Below are 17,667 nucleotides of genomic sequence, written 5' to 3'. Positions count from 1 at the left end.
AAGTGAAACTTGAACCTCTGCAGGGGCGCCACCCACTGTCGAATCGTGAGACTGTGTGGTGACCTTTCTTCTGTTGTCTCCTTGGGCTCAACAGTATAGTCCTCCTTCTGCCAATCCCCCCATATCATACCTTCCCTCCTTCTTTCCCCTCTCCTAAGGAGAGTAATATGTACATATGTAAATAGATTTTCACTAAATTCATACCCAGAATGGAAAATTAGAGGTTTTGATTTTGCTTCGACTCGGTCCTTATATTCTATCTTCATCTCCAAAGCTGATTTTAACAGTATAATAATTTTTAGTGGTATACTGCAAATCATCTTCTTTTCTAAGATTTCTCAAGGACATTATTCATTCACTCATTAAATCTGTTCTAGCTGGAGTAGCTTTTTCTGCATCGCCCAAAACAATTTTCTTAGCTAATCGGTCATTCTTATTCCACATCAGAGACGACAACTCCGGTTTGATTCTTTCCACTGGAAAATTCCAAGGTTGAATGTACCGACATTGTTTCATTTCTTGAGACTAAATGGAGTTTTAAATTAAAATTTTGAAGCCGAAATGAAATTTTCCAAAATTAAAGATTATTATTCTGTAACCAAAATTATTGTGAGATACAATATGATATTTGGTAGTGAACTAGATTTAGAATATGCCAATGTTTTCATTTTATATTCGGTACTTTCTGTTGCCTGTGTGAACTATAAATGTAAACAACCAAAATTTCAACCAAATCAACTCAACAGTATTTTTATAGTTATTGAGATAACTTTTTGATTTCGGAACTGATCAATATGAATCAAACAATGTTTGTTGTTGAACTACACTCCAATATGATAGTGAAAACCGTGACCGAATCGGTTGAGCCGCGTAGACAAACAGACAAAATTTCTGAAAATCATCATTTTGGGGTCTATTTCGTTGACAAAGACCCTCATCACCAATTTTTCCCAAATATATTTCATGCACAGCAGATATCACTGATATGTGTTGACTGTGACATCCTAAGTACTAATGCAGCAAATAAAATGAAATGAAGTCACAAATCATGGGTTCTGGTTATTAACTTGAACCAACTAGATAGTTTTGATGATTTTGAGCATCTTCTTGGTACTAACAAAATTACAGATCGAGTATACTGAAAATTAATTTTGTCTGTTAAAATCTATTTTTTCGTTAACCAGATTTTCTATACCACTTTTATATGCTTTCTACTGCAGAACATTAGACTAGCTAATCTGCGTTAAAATGATCGTCAGTAAGTTTATGAGTTGAGAGTTGAACTACTTTTATTATTTTCAAAACAATGGATCAAAAACAATTTCGTGTTTAAATTTTACACTGCTCCTTGATGTGAAAAATACCGTTCAAGCGAAGTAATGTCTTGAAAAGTGTTATAAGGACTCCGTTCCATCTGAAATGAATATTACTGGAGTTTTTTCCCAACACCAAATCGTTATTTTCAACACCTCGACACGTGTTTCGATCACCAAGTGATCATCTTCAAAGAGGGAGATCAAAACTAGAAACTAACGCAAAGCTAACCCTACTTATGCTATATAGATATCCCACACAGGTAAACCATCCAGGTGTACCACCCATTCAGGTATACCAACCTAAATTAATTTTACAATTTTTCCTCATCTATTATTTTACAACATATTGTGAAATTAATTTCACAATATTGCCTATCCGCATTTATTTTTGCAATATGTCCTTATGTAGTAACCAGTAAACCCAACAATATTATTTTAATAAGCTATATAGTATGCTCTTTGGTATAGGTCCGTCATCGTTATTCATAATATTATTGTGTTTACTTATTTCTACACTCTCATAGGCATATAGTTGCCTGTTGTTGTTAACTTGTCTAACTAATCCTAATGAACTGAAGTATATGGAATGGTTTTGTTGCAAAATATGATGGGCGACTGCTGATTTTTCAGGTCTTCCGTATTTTAAATGTGCTATGTGTTCCTTATATCTCACTTCAATAGATCTTTTTGTCTGTCCATAATATTTTGCATTGCAGTCCTTACATTCAATTTCGTAAATTCCAGACTTTTCCGAATTCTCGACTTCGTCTTTTGGACTTCCCAAAAGGCTCTGTAGTGTATGACTTGTTTCAAAAACCACCTTCATACCTAGTTCCTTGAGAATCTTTCCAAAGTTCCTCGTATATTGGTGATATGGAACTGAGATGTATTTATCTTGGTTTTTGTCCTTTCTGAAAGTCGAGATTTCGTTCATTCTTAACCTAAACTTCTCCTTCCTCATTATGTCATCTACAATACCCCTCGAGAAACCGTTAGTGGCTACTTTTTCCTGTATTGTACGCCTTTTTTTTTCAAACTTATCATGTGTTAGAGGGAAAGTCAAAAGATGATGCACTAAAAAATTCAACCCAGCACGTTTGTGCTGTCCACAGTGATGTGAACTGTCAAGAATATACCTCTACGTGCTTGTTTCTTTTCTAAATATATCGTATTCTTACCCTCCATATTAACTCCCCATTACCAAAACGTCAAGAAATGGTAGTTGTTCCTTATTTTCTAACTTATACGTGAATTTTATTATTTGAAATGGAAACAAAGTCCTCAATATTCGATTTTTTGGTATCGAATACCGCGAAAATATCATCCACATACCTTAGCCAAATCCTAGGAAAATACTTCGACTTTTCTTTGGTTTCCATTTCGAATCTGCTCATCAACAGGTCTGCCAGGTAGAGGGACAAGGAGTTTCCCATGGCCGTTCCTTCCTGTTGTTCATAAAAGCAACCTTCTACCTGGAACCGATTTTGTTTCATACACAAATTAATAAGAGACACGAATTCATCGATTTCGTTATTAGTGAAATTATTTTTCTCTAGTAATTCCCTGAGGTATTGCCAGGTCTGTGGAATTGGGACGATAGGAAATAAGGAGCTAACATCAAAAGAAACCAAAATCTCACCTTCTTGCAGGACAATGTTTTTTGTTCGTTGTATGAACTCTAGAGAATTTTTTATACTGAAACCTGGTTCCGCAATAAACAAGATTTCAAATTCCTTAGTGAGCCACTTTGCTATTTGGTAGGAAGGAGCTCCAATAGCTGACACGATGGGGCGTATGGATTTTCCCGGTTTGTGGATTTTTGGAAGGCAATATAGTTTCGACACCGTTGGGTTGGAAACTTGTAACCTCCGTTTCTGTTGAGGGGTAAGTATGTTGTCGCATGTCTTGAGGACGTCTTTCACTTCGGCAATCATCTTTGGTAACGGGTTCCTGGACAATTCCACATACGGTCCGTTAGTAATGAGAGTATTGACCCTTTCGTAGTAGTCCGAATTATCCGAATTGTTACCTTTGTCGGCTTTCAAATAAAAAACGTCCTCGTCTCTCAATCATTTGATAAGTTTCTTTTGGTTTTTATTGGTGTTTATTGAATGCTTCCGTTTATCTGTTTTCTTGTTCTTGGATATTTGATTCCTGAACTTTTCTCGAACTAGTCCCTTCGAGGAATCAGGCATATATTGAATCGAACGTTCAACACTAGCAACGATATCCTCAAGAACTTTCTCGGAAGGCAGGATGCCAAATTTCAAACCGTTGTTCAAAATCTGAAATAACAATTAAACGTTGGTTTGCTGACTTCAAACGTGGTCGTAGTCCAAATGAGGCAGTAACACCAGGAAATATGAAAAAATTTACAAAATCGTTTTGAATGTGAGAAGTGAAGTTGCGTGAATTAGCTAACATTGTAAAAATATTGAAAGAACGTGTTGGTTCCATATTTGATTTTTTGACTATGAGAAAACTTTGTTCAAAGTGGGTGCCGCGCGAGCGAAGTGTTGACCAAAAACAAGAGCAGTGTTTGGCAATGTTTTAACATAACAAACCAGAATTTATGCGTCGATATGTAACAATGGATGGAACATGGATCCATAACTTCACTCCCGAATCTAAACGATCGTTATCTGAGTGGAGAGCAACTGATGAACCTCGTCCAAAGCGCCCGAAAGCACAACAATCGGCTGGAAAGATTATGGCCTCGGTATTTTGAGATGTGCGTGGTGTAATATTCACCAACTATCTTGAAAACGAAAATACCCTCAACAGTGAATATTTTATAGCGTTATTGGATTGTTTGAAAGCCGACATTGCGGAAAAACGATTCTATTTGAAGAAAGAGAAAGTGCTGCTTCATCAAGACAATGCACAGTGTCACAAATCAATGAAAACTATGGCATGCATGATATCATTTTTGGCAGATTTGGCACCAGTAAGAAATTCGTTGATGAATAAAGCGAATTTCTAACAAAAAAAACGCTTTTTTTTTCTTTAGCTCGCGACCTTTCAGTCCAGGTGTTACAAACTCGTATTGAGAGAAAGCCTTTCACAGTTTAGGAGTCGAGGAAGTTGAAAACATTGGAACAATGGTTCATTTTTGAAATCTAACCTGTATCATCATCATTATCTCAATTACATCTTTCATAGCCTATTTTGAATGTGTGAATTGTTGCGAAATTTTTAAATAATATCCAAATGGGCGAAGTATTTCAATAAATTAAAATGAATAGTTTTATTCTGATACAACTTTCTGGAAAAATGAAAATGAAATCATGCACTTCCGAAATTCAAATGAGAAAATAAACTGTTCATAAATGATTTACCCAATAGTTAGAAATATTTTGTATAGCTGTTGACTGCGACTTCCATCGCGTGGATTTCAGTTTTTGGGCTTTTCCACATTTTCTAACAGCCAAAAGCATTTGCCTATTTTTGATTCATCAGAATATCGTCCCACAATTTATTAGTATAGTCAACTAAAGTTTCGGCATAAACATCTGAACAGTATTTTTAAAACAAAAGAAATTAACGTCTTTGACATATGAATGAAGAACTGTATTGAAAATTTGTGACCCGATCTAGATTCGAATTCAGCTCACCTTTTCTCTAGACAGGCATACAAACCAATTACGCTATCGGAGCCACCAAGCAAAATGACGTCCGATTCACATCTTCAACTTAGTCTCTCGAAGTGTCAGTGCGATTTAGTGTTAGTTTTGACAACTTATGTACAATGAGCTTTTCACATTACGTCTTCAGTGAATTTTATACCGTAAAAATTTTAATCTCAAGTTGGCAATGCCTCTGCCTGGAGTATGAGGTATGTTTAAAAAACAAGGTGAATGTTCAAATTTCGTGGGCTACGTATATTTGATTAGCGAGTTTCCAATTCTTGTATATTGGTACACAGTCTCAAAGATACAGTTTCAGCTGTTCAGCATGTTCAGTTTGTTGGTGAGAGGCATGAAAGTGTTTTGTCTGTTCGGCAATTTTCTGCTATCAAAAAAAATTGATTGAAGAATGATATGACTGACTGTAGTAAATCCAAAACGGTTTTACAATTATAATTATATATATATATATATATATATATATATATATATATATATATATATATATATATATATATATATATATATAACAGAATAATTAGTGACTGGATTAACTATAAATCGGTTTGATTCGTGAGGTTGCAGTCAATAGCTGGGCTGTTACAAAAAAAACTCTTTGTTATATGTCAAGCTTTCGGTATATTTCACACCTTCGTCAGGACAACTACAATAATAAGATTATATATCTTGTAAAAAATATATAAATATGGAGAACTTACTAACGTAAGAATAAAATATAAAATGGTTCAAAAACAGATAGAAAAACATTAAATAATGACAGTTGATAAAAATTTTGGCTGACAATGTCAAGTGGGAAAATTCTGAATGATACTCGAATTACTAGATCTTTTATATTCTTTATCATATTTCAGTAGGTACGTGTAAATTTTGCTAAGACTATCAACAGTAACAGTAACACCTGACTGTGCATCTTTTCAAAACACGCCGATGAATAGTGTTTATATAAACACTCTCCATCTGACCATGGTTTAACATTGTATGAGAGATATATCCGGCGTTTAAAAAATTCTAAATTGAAGCAATACGTCTCTTCCCGAAGTTAGAATGTATATTACCATACATAGCTTTCGCTAGGTATTACATGACAACGCTCACCCTGGACGTCCTAGCAACCGATGAAAATGTTGAAAAAGTGAAGAAAATTGTTATGGAGAATTGTGGAATCACTAGTATAAAAATTGTTGAGGATTTTGCATACCGGTTGGCTCATGCCTTGTAATTTTTTCGGATATTTTGGGCATGCAGCGTGTGGCAGCAAAGTTTATTCCGCAATTGCTGAATTCGTACCAAAACACCGTCGCATGAGCATGGCTCAGGAATTGTTGAATGCCGTCAAAGGCCATCCAGATTTGCTCGAAAGGGTCATAACTGGTGACGAATTATGGGTATATGGTTATGACATCGAAACCAAAGTCCAATCGTCCCAATGAAAGAGTCCAGGAAAGCCAAGACCAAGAGAAGCACGCCAAGCTTGTTCAAATGTCAAACTTTTGCTCACTGTTTCCTTAGATTATCGTGGCGTAATAGATCAGGAGTTCTTGCCACATGGTCGTATGGTCAATGATTTTTGGATCACGATAATGAAGCTGCTCACTCGTCATTGTTTGTTCTTATTTTTTCGGCCAGAAACAACAGCGTTATCATGCCTCAACCACCACTCACATAATTTGCCCCAAGGCGACTTTTTCCTGTTCCCAAGATTGAAGGAAGCATTTTGCGATGATTGGAGAGATAAAAACCAAATAGCTGTGCGAGCTCAAGGAAAATAAAAAATGCATATCAGAACTGCTCCAAGGATTGTAAAAAACACTGGCACGAGTGTATTATATCTGACGGGGGCTACTCTGGAGGGGACAAAATAGAGGTTGATGATATATATATATATATATATATATATATATATATATATATATATATATATATATATATATATATATATATATATATGAATCGGTTTAATTCGTGAGTTTGCAGTCAATAGCTGGGCTGTTACAAAGAAAACTCTTTGTTATATGTCAAGCTTTCGGCATACTTCACACCTTCGTCAGGACAACTACAATAATAAGATTATATACCCAAACTTGGCAAGTTGACTTGGGTGTCACACCAATAGGTGGTTCTACTTATGTTTCGCTTGCGTTTACGCAGCTATTTTCATCAAGTACTTTCTTGGTTTTTTCTCATTTTGTCTTCAATCGAGGACCGCCTGCCCGGTACTGACGATGCCCAATAGGCTGAAACAGCTGTATACCGGTGGCTCTTAAATTGGAATTAATATGGGAATGATCAAAGAGTACTTATCTATTTATTTTTTGATTTTCATGGAATTATTTTCCAGCAGCTTGACTGCATTAACCTTTCTAGATTTTATATATATATATATATATATATATATATATATATATATATATATATATATATATATATATATATACATACAACTACAATAATAAGATTATATATCTTGTAATAAATATATAAATATGGAGAACTTACTAACGTGAGAATAAAATATAAAAAGGTTCAAAAACAGATAGACAAATATTAAATAATGACAGTTGATAAAATTTTTTGGCTGACAATGTCAAGTGGGAAAATTCTGAATGATAGTCGAATTACTAGATCTTTTATTTTCTTTATCATATTTCAGTAGGTGTAAATTTTGCTGATACTGTCAATATCAGTTCGTTTATTCATTGAATGTTCTTCGTTATTAATATGTACCATTTCCAAAAATATTCTTTTAGTTGTATTGGTTTCTCTATCTAAAATATTTGGTTTTTCAAAATTAATTTCATGATCCTCCGAATTAACATGTTCTGTTAATGCACAATAATTAACATTTCGTCTACAGTCGCTCTTATGGGAAATGATGCGACTACTTAGAGGTCTAGATGTTTGTCCTATATATGTTTTAGAACAATCCATACAAGAAACTTTGTATACTAAATTGGATTTTTGTTTATTTGAAATTGGAACTTTTAGTTTACTGTATAATTCAGATATAGTAGTGACATTTGTTTTAGATATTTTGAGGTTATTATTTCGGAATATATTAATTAATTTTGGTGTCAATTCTTGAATATATGGGAGCGATTTATATATGAATGAAGGTATAACGTTGTTATGTTCAACTTCTTCAATATTATTTTGAAAGTTTGTTCTTTCACAAAATAAAATTCTGTTTACTAAAGATTTAGGATAAGAATTTTGGATCAGAATTTTACTGAAATTAGATAAAATTTGGTTTCGTGAATCGGGATGGGTAATTTTGATGATTCTGTTTTTTAATGATTTTATTAAATTGATTTTCATTTTATTTGAATGATAGGAATGGTAATTAATAAATCTATCACTTGATGTTGGTTTTCTTTTTCTGTACCATTCAGTGATGATAATATTTTGTTCTGATCTCAATAACTTCACAACGAGGAAAAGAATAGAGTTGTTTATTTCCTCTTCAATAGTGAATTGGATATTGAAATCATATGAATGAAATACGTTCAAAATTTCTTCTTTTCGATCTGCAGGTATGGTCAGGATCAAATCATCTACAAAACGTTTTATGAATGGAATACGGAAAAATATTTTTTGAATACATCCATCAATAAGCTGATCTAAAACAAAACTAGATAAAATTGATGAAATGGTGGAACCCATAGGTGTGCCCAATATTTGTTTATAAAATTTGTCTTCAAATATAAAATATGTTGAATCAAATAAATCATGAATCAGTAAATTTTCGGGGTGAACTTTCAGTTTGCTCTTTTATCGCAGTTGAGCAGATTTTCTGTTGAATCATATTCATTTATTATGTGGAAGGTAAGAAAACCAAAGAATAACGTTTAATTTCGTATTCCATATTCGTATTCCGTATTCCGTATATACATATATATATATATATATATATATATATATATATATATATATATATATATATATATATATATATATAAATATATATATATATATATATATATATATATATATATATATATATATATATATATATATATATACAGGCAGATTCACGGTGGATGGCACATTAGACGTTTCTGGTGAACCAGACAACGGATCACTTTGAAAATTTAATGGAGGGCATATTCGGACATTCTCTAGCCAACTAAAATATTTTCGACAATGCGGTGTTGCCGCTTCTATTAGAAAGCAGTAGCAACTTTGATTTTTCAAATGGAACACTCTGTATATAATATTATTTTTGGAATCTCCAACAATTGCCCGACAACTTTTCTTGATATTTTCCTATACCTATCTGTTACCGTTTTCGAAATAAAAATTAATTTCAATTTTTTTCTTAGAAAATCATGACTTCTAAAATTGCCGATATCTTTTAGTTAAGAAGTACTATGATATCGAAATTTGGTTTGGAGTTAGGTGATACTTGGACACTTCCCACACGTCAGCCTAATCTCCGTTACTTCAATACAGGGTGGTAAAAAATACAGTTTTTTCGTTTGCTTGAAAAAGTTGCTGAAATTTGATTATTTTAAATGGAACACCCTGTATATTATTGAAAATTCGAAAAGCTGCTGAAATTTGCTTTCTTTCTATGTATATCATACCTATACCTAACTAGTCAAGTTTCGGACTTATGAACATTTATTTGTGAAAATGTCCCTTCAGAATGGTATTTCCATTCGGTATTTGGTAAGCAGGCCATGATTACTATTTGACAGTAGCGTTGTGACATTCTCCTAATAATATCGACATTTTCGTCACTTCAGAAGTTGCAAATACCTTCAAAACGATGGAACAAAACTATTCAAACGAAGTTCTTATGAATTTGTTTATTATTTTTGGAATGTGTGACAAAATTATCAGCAGAACATGTAGAAAGTTCAATGAAATGTATCCGAATCTACCGCCAATGAACCTCAAGAAATTTATACGAATTCAGATAGTCAAATAGTAATCATGGCCTGCTTACCAAATACCGAATGGAAATACCATTCTGAAGGGACATTTTCACAAATAAATGTTCATAAGTCCGAAACTTGACTAGTTAGGTATAGGTATGATATACATAGAAAGAAAGCAAATTTTAGCAGCTTTCCGAATTTCCAATGATATACAGGGTGTTCCATTTAAAATAATCAAATTTCAGCAACTTTTTCAAGCAAACGAAAAAACTGTATTTTTTTACCACCCTGTATTGAAGTAACGGAGATTAGGCTGACGTGTGGGAAGTGTCCAAGTATCACCTAACTCCAAACCAAATTTCGTAGAAGTCATGATTTTCGAAGAAAAAAATTGAAATTAATTTTTATTTCGAAAACGGTAACAGATAGGTATAGGAAAATATCAAGAAAAGTTGTCGGGCAATTGTTGGAGATTCCAAAAATAATGTTATATACAGAGTGTTCCATTTGAAAAATCAAAGTTGCTACTGCTTTCTGATAGAAGCGGCAACACCGCATTGTCGAAAATATTTTAGTTGGCTAGAGAATGTCCGAATATGCCCTCCATTAAATTTTCAAAGTGATCCGTTGTCTGGTTCACCAGAAACGTCTAATGTGCCATCCACCGTGAATCTGCCTGTATATATATATATATATATATATATATATATATATATATATATATATATATATATATATATATATATATATATATATATATATATATGTATATACGGAATACGGAATACGAATATGGAATACGGAATTAAATGTTATTCTTTGGTTTTCTTACCTTCCACATAATAAATGAATATGATTCAACAGAAAATCTGCTCAACTGCGATAAAAGAGCAAACTGAAAGTTCACCCCGAAAATTTACTGCGCTGTATAAAAGTTTGAGAAGTTCAATCTGTTAGTAACTTGTGCTACCTGATTTGAAAATTTCGCTCAGAAATTTTTGATACTCACGTCCTTTGATACGGCTGACGTTTCGGATAAAAATTCCTTTTCCGTTTTCAAAACCTTCAAAATACAATTTTGTTTGTGTATTTTTTGTCCCGAAACATAAAAATGTAGAGATTCACTATTGCGGGAAGTGAATCGAGTACATTTTTGTGTCAAAATGTTTTTGTAGTTAGCAACAGGTATGTGTATTTTTCCTATGCTGATTTTTGTCAGACGTTCAATTTGTGAAGATTAACTTATGATAGAACTGATCGGTACTATCCGATGAAAATCCATTATAACGTATCCAAAAAACACACTTCATTGGGAAATTTTCAGTTGAAAGCAAAAACATATTGATCAAAAAAACAAATCTCTCCTTATAAACCCCTTCTCAAGTTATATGACATTCCTATGGTTGGGATTGAATTAACTAACAACTTGGATGTATATGAATTGATCCCGCGTTCAGAATATCGTTTGATTCGATGAGTGGAACTAAACGTTTGTTTGAAGGTGATTGACAATGTTTCATGATGAATTTCACTAGTTCGGACTTCTATTGTCTACTATATAAAATGATTTGAAATCCCTGAAACAACTGAAAAAAAAAGAATTGAAAATGAATAGCTGAAAATAACAATTATATTAACCAAAATAAACCTGAAATGAAATATTAGTGAAATAAAATACAAGTAAAAATAGAACAATCGAATAAGTAAAAAAAAAGAAATGAAAAAAGGAAAATAAAAATAAAAAATGGAGAGATTCCAAGTCACGTTAGTTCACGATGTTTCGATTGTATCTACAATCGTCTTCGGGTGATGATTTATTTTCCTTTTTTCATTTCTTCATTTTTATTTATTCAATTGTTCTATTTTTACTTGTATTTTATTTCACTATTATTTCATTTCAGGTTTATTTTGGTTAATATAATTGTTATTTTCAGCTATTCATTTTCAATTCTTCTTTTTTAGTTGTTTCAGGGATTTCAAATCATTTTATATAGTAGCCAATGGAAGTCCGAACTAGTGAAATTCAGTGGAACTAACGTTAACCAGCTGGTTAGCGTTCGCATTTTTACGTTCCCTACACCGTGAACACTACTTGTTGCGCTAACGAACTAGGAAATGTACTGAGTGCCAAACACTCTGTTCCGTAGACAGTGGGTGCAACGCCACGTGCCTTATTATTTCGCGCGTTTTTTTGCACGCTGCAATTCACATACCATATTCATTTATTTGCTAAGAAGTTTGCAAATAATGTACCAAATTAACTGCTACTAAAGTAAACGACTTTGAATATACTGTTAAGTCATCATTAGACGAACATATGTTTGAACACTGTACACATTCAAACAGAACAATCTGATTGTCCATATGGAGCAGGGGGCAAATTTTGTAAACATTTGTGCGCAGTTTACAACAATGGTGTGAATCTGTTACACACCCCTGATTTGAATTTTCAAGACAGAGTTGAGTTAGCAACAGTAGCTTTAGATACTGGAGTCGATATTTCTTTTTTTATAGGGATTTAGGAAAATGTTGCACAAGCATTTGTAATTTTAAAAGAACGAGAAAGATAAAAGTCCAACCTACTTCTATTGCACGCCGGCAAATAGAAGTTTACATGCTGGCACTAGAGCAATACGGCTAGGTAGACCTTCAAGGTTGGAAGTTTTAAGAAACAAAAAGAAAAGATCAAAGAAGATGAGATCATTAAGAAAAAATATTGAGCTCAATCAACCAAATGCTAGCGGTCATGGAAGTAAACTTAAAATGTGCTACCTGTATACATATTTCTGTATTTATTCATATTTACTAAATAGGTGTTTATTAAGTACCTATTACACAATGTTACCTACTATCAGATTGTATGTATATGACACATTAAATTGATATTATACATTACAAATTAGTACCTAGCTTGTTTTTATTACTGTTAGAAAAAACCTACTGCCTACTACTACCACTATGACCCACTGTGTCAGGCATTTTGAGTATCAATCACGCATTGTTGCGCCCACTGTCTAGGAAACGGAGAGCTTGGCGCGCAGTACATTTCCTAGCTCGTCAACGCAACCAGTAGCGTTCACGGTGTAGGAAACGTAAAAATGCTTACCGTTTGACATGAATTGATATTTATTGTGTGTTGTTAATGGAAACTGAAATACTAGCCGAAATTCCAAATTTGGTACCCAATTACCAGATATAAGTGGTCTGTTCAAAAAATAAGATGAATGTTAAAATTTCCCGAGCTACGTATATTCGGTTAGCGATTTTTGCGAGTTTGACGATTTTCTGCTATCGAAAAGAATGTATTGAAGACATTATGTAAAAAATGGAATAAGGCTCTTGGTGGAATCAAATGTGCCAAGTCACTTGAACACTTCCCGTGAAAGTATCTATAGAAGAGAGCAAATCTTTAACCCTTCTTCGATGTTCCAGGCTATCAAGGTGGCACGTGATGTTCGCGTCTCCAATCAGGCGGGTGGCACTTTTCTGGATGGAATTCAGCAACTTCAGGGTAGGTTTGGAGGCAGAGCTCCATACATGAGAACAATTCTCCAAAGTAGGTCTGATCTGAACTTCATAAAGCATCAAAATTTCCTGGTTCGGAACAGTGTTCTCTGCAATTCCATCGACATGATTGTGCCAAGACATATAGGTGTCCATTTTAACCCCCAACAAACTCATCGAAACAGAAAGCGAAATTGTCATTATTATATTCGGTTTGGAGACATTTTTCTTCTTGGAGAAAACCGATGCCTGGGTTTTTGTTGCATTGAATTGAACCTGTTTACTTCCACCCCAATTCGAAATCACTTCTAGATCCTCATTAGGATATCCAACCTACTGCCGGTGGAGATGTGCCTCCGTAGCCGATATCCTGGAATCCAAATGGAATGACGAGACAAGTGTGCTGTCATCAGCAAAGCAAAATAAGTCGTTTCCGAAAGCCATATTGATGGAAGATTTTTCTTGCGTTTTTTGGGAATAGGCTGAACGCGAGTAAACTTCCAACAAGCAGGAAAAACTCCTGTCTTATAAGACAGGTTGAAAAGTCTGCAAAATACTGGTACGAGTTCATTTGCGCATGACGTACGTACGTACGTACGATGACGAGCATTTCATCAGGACCAGACACCTTGCAGATATTGAGCTGTTTCAGAATTCGCCTGACTAAGACGTTGCTCAAAAACATTCAAAATGTTGACGGTGGCAAACGGTGATTATACTCTGAGTAATAAAAATGTTTACAAGTGCTACAATGAGTAATAAAAATGTTTACAAGTGCTACAAACTTTTTAAAGAAAATCGAGAAAATGTGAATGACGTCGCTCGCCCTGGACGTACAAGCACATCAACCACCGATGAAAATGTTGAGAAAGTGAAGAAAGTTGTTATGGGGAATGGTCGATCTCACTATTAGAGAAGTTGCTGAGGATGTCGGCATATAGATTGGCTCATGCCATTAATTTTTTTAGTAAATTTTTGACATCGTGTGACAGCAAAGTTTGTTCCAGAATTGCTGAATTTTGACATCTCTCAGGAATTGTTGAATGATTTCAACGGCGATACAGATTTGCTTAAAGGAGTCATAACTGGTGAACAATCATATGTATATAGTTATGACATCAAAACCAAAGTCTAATCGCTCCAATGGAAGAGCCCAGAAGAGCCAAGACAAAAAAAAGCATGCCGCAGCGTAGTGCATCAGGTGTTCTTGCCACATGTTCGTATGGTACATAAGGAGTAATAACTTTGAGTTATGCGCCGCTTGCGAGAAGCAATACGAAGAAGACTTCCGGTATTGGGGAAAAATGATGATGCACCTGCTCACTCGTCATTGTTTTTTTTTTATTTAAAAACAAAACTGTAATCATGACGCATCCACCGTATTCACCAGATTTGACCCCCTACGACTTTCTTCTGTTCCCAAATTTTGTTGCCCATGTGATTCCGTTGTTATTAAGAAATGTGAAATGAAAATGTAACTTTTGTTACATACCTACCTGTGATATAGCCATACGTTACCTGTTTCCAAGATTGAGGAGATAAAAATCAAATGGCTGATAGAGCTTAAGGACATACCAAAAAGTGCATAACAGAACGGCTTCGAGGATTGGAAAAAACGCCAGCACAAGTGTATTGCATCTGACGGGGAGTACTTTGAAAGGGACAAAATAGAAATTGATGGAAGAATAAAAATGTTTTGGGAAAAATGAAAAATCGCCTTTTTTTATTTAACAGAGTGGTATATTGTTTGAGAATTGCATGGTCTTTTTGATGTCTGATTTGAAAATATTCAAATCAGAGTTTCACATACAAGCAAACAAGGTATTGTCCGGTCGCCATCTTTGTCGCCATCTTGAAACTCTGTTTTTTTTTTAATTTCAACATGGCCAACTTGCATTATTATCATGCAGAGATTTTGTTAAGCTGTCCCAGTCTTAAATATGTTTTTAATGAAACCTTTATTTTTCAGTTGGCACGGTTCGCACGACTTCGTTATATCCGTCATCGGCGATGATTTTCAGAGCTGATCGTCCGTTTATATTTTTCATCAGAGAAAATCAATCTGGAACAATTCTCTTTGTAGGGAAGTTCACAGAGTAGACGAAATGTGGCATTGTTATAGTTTATTCATGAATTAGATTTTGTTTTCTTTGGATTTTGTTTCAATAAAATTAGAAAATATACCAGGTGAATGTGATAAGTTCTTTGTTCATTTTTCATGTGAAAATAATTTAAAGATTCATCTAGTTTGCAGTGAATGTTGAGATTACCAGTGTCAAAGTCGGTTTTTACAAGAAGGCTTGAACGAACTGCTTATGAGTTCATCCATTATGAACATTTGCATCACAAATTTTTCTATGTGCATGCGTTAGCACCAGCAATGTTTTTCGTACTTTTTTTGTGAACAAATGTGTTTTCATATGAATAATGAACAATAAAAAATATTAAATATATTACATTCTTATGATGCACTGTTTGGAACCTTTGGTGTAGTAATGAATATTACTGGAGTTTTTTTCCAACACCAAATCGTTATTTTTAACACCTCGACACGTGTTTCGATCACCAAGTGATCATCCTCAAGAGGAAGATTAAACTGGAAACTTCGCGAAGCTAACGCTATTTATGCTATACAGATATATCATACAGGTAAACCATACAGGTATACCACACATACAGGTATACCACACCTAAATTTATTTTACAATTTGCCTTATCTATTGTTTTACAATATGTCTTAATGTAATGTTTAAATGTCATAGCTATATATAAAACATTTTTCAGCCATATAAAAAATTAATTTCACAATATTGCCTAATTTTGTTTTTACAATGTTTCGTAATGTAGTAATCAGTAAATCCAATAATATTATTTCAACAAGCTATATAGTATGCTATTTGGTATTGGTCCGTCATCGTTATTCATAATATCATTATGTTTACTTATTTCTACACTCTCATAATCATCTATTTGCATGTTGTTGTTAACTTGTCTAACTAATCTCAATGAACTGAATTCTATGGAATGGTTTTGTTGCAAAATATGATGGGCGACTGCTGATTTTTCAGGTCTTCCATATTTTAAGTGTGCTATGTGTTCCTTATATCTTACTTTAATAGATCTTTTTGTTTGACCATAATATTTTGCATTGCAGTCCCATTCAATTTCGTAAATTCTAGACTTTTCCGAATTCTCGACTTTGTCTTTTGGACTTCCCAAAAGGCACTGTAGTGTATGACTTGTTTTAAAAACCACCTTCATACCTAGTTCCTTGAAAATCTTTTCAAAATTCTTCGTATATTGGTGGTATTGAAAGTCGAGATTTCGTTCATTCTCAACCTAAACTTCTTCTTCTACGTTTTTCTTTTGTGAACCTATCATGTGTTGGAGGGAACGAAACCTCTACAAATTTCATTGAGTATTTCCTATGGCTAGGTTCAATACCTTTTTTCGAAAAAGGTCGTTCTTCCTATTTCTACGCCATAAACTCGATGAATGACTTTATTCTAAGCGAAATCCATTTGACGACTGATAAGAATGTACGAAAGATATCTTGTTTCAATTTTGTACATTATAGCGTGTCCTATAGTTTTTCTTATTTTTTTTCTTTTTCCTAAAAATGACAACTCTCTATTGTATCGCCGTAATATCAATGATATTTTTACTGTGAAATCCATATGTGATGGCGTGATCGAGATATATGTAATGTTTATAACACATTTACTGTAAATAGAACACCGTGCAATTTCTTCATTTGATGCATAGTTTTTGTCCAAGCCTTTCCTTAAAATATCGCCCCATGCCTAAAATTACCTGTTGCTAGATAAACAAGTTTTGAATTACACCACAAAATGTACGTTCTTGAATAATTACAATAATCTCAAAAATCTCGAAATTTGTGACATATTTTTTCGGTCTAAAACAACCTTCAGCGAATAAAATAAAATTAAAAGATTTGTTGAAACTGGATATATCAATTATTCTAAACATGAGCGCATCAAGCCAGTTACTAATGAAGATAATGAATTGCAAGTTCTTCTTGCTGTTGAAGAAGATCCTAGTAGGAGTCAACGATAAATTGGTGAAATAGTGGATATTTGTGAGAGATCAGTGCAACGAGTTTTGAAGAAACATCGCTTTCATCTATCTCATACTACTGTATGCCGATTTTGAGAAAAGAGTGAGATTTTAGTGAGATTTTGCAATTGGGCCATGCAGGGAAAAATTCGTTGAAACGAATATTTTTTCAATAACATTTCATGGTCGGATGAATCGACATTCCATAAAAATGGATTTGTGAATCGACATAATTACCATTAT

At 33.7% G+C, this 17,667-nt stretch overlaps 1 protein-coding gene across 2 annotated transcripts in view; it reads left to right on the top strand.

The window, feature by feature from the left end:
* The window catches only part of LOC111507524 (antichymotrypsin-2), a 32,617-nt gene extending 17,117 nt beyond the window's left edge, over window positions 1-15,500 (top strand). For both annotated transcript variants that reach the window (XM_074185187.1, XM_074185186.1), the window contains one exon: window positions 15,317-15,500. In XM_074185187.1, the coding sequence (XP_074041288.1) occupies window positions 15,317-15,447 (131 nt within the window). In that variant the 3' untranslated portion in view covers window positions 15,448-15,500. The remainder of the gene's footprint in view (window positions 1-15,316) is intronic.
* Window positions 15,501-17,667: the final 2,167 nt, after the last annotated feature.

The sequence above is a fragment of the Leptinotarsa decemlineata genome, unplaced genomic scaffold (genome assembly GCF_025532065.1).
Source record: "Leptinotarsa decemlineata unplaced genomic scaffold, Ldec_3_MD MMD2_tig00026363_RagTag_RagTag, whole genome shotgun sequence".
Lineage (NCBI taxonomy): Eukaryota > Metazoa > Arthropoda > Insecta > Coleoptera > Chrysomelidae > Leptinotarsa > Leptinotarsa decemlineata.
The sequence above is the reverse complement of the archived record's forward strand: the minus strand, read 5'-3'. Positions and strand labels throughout refer to the sequence as shown.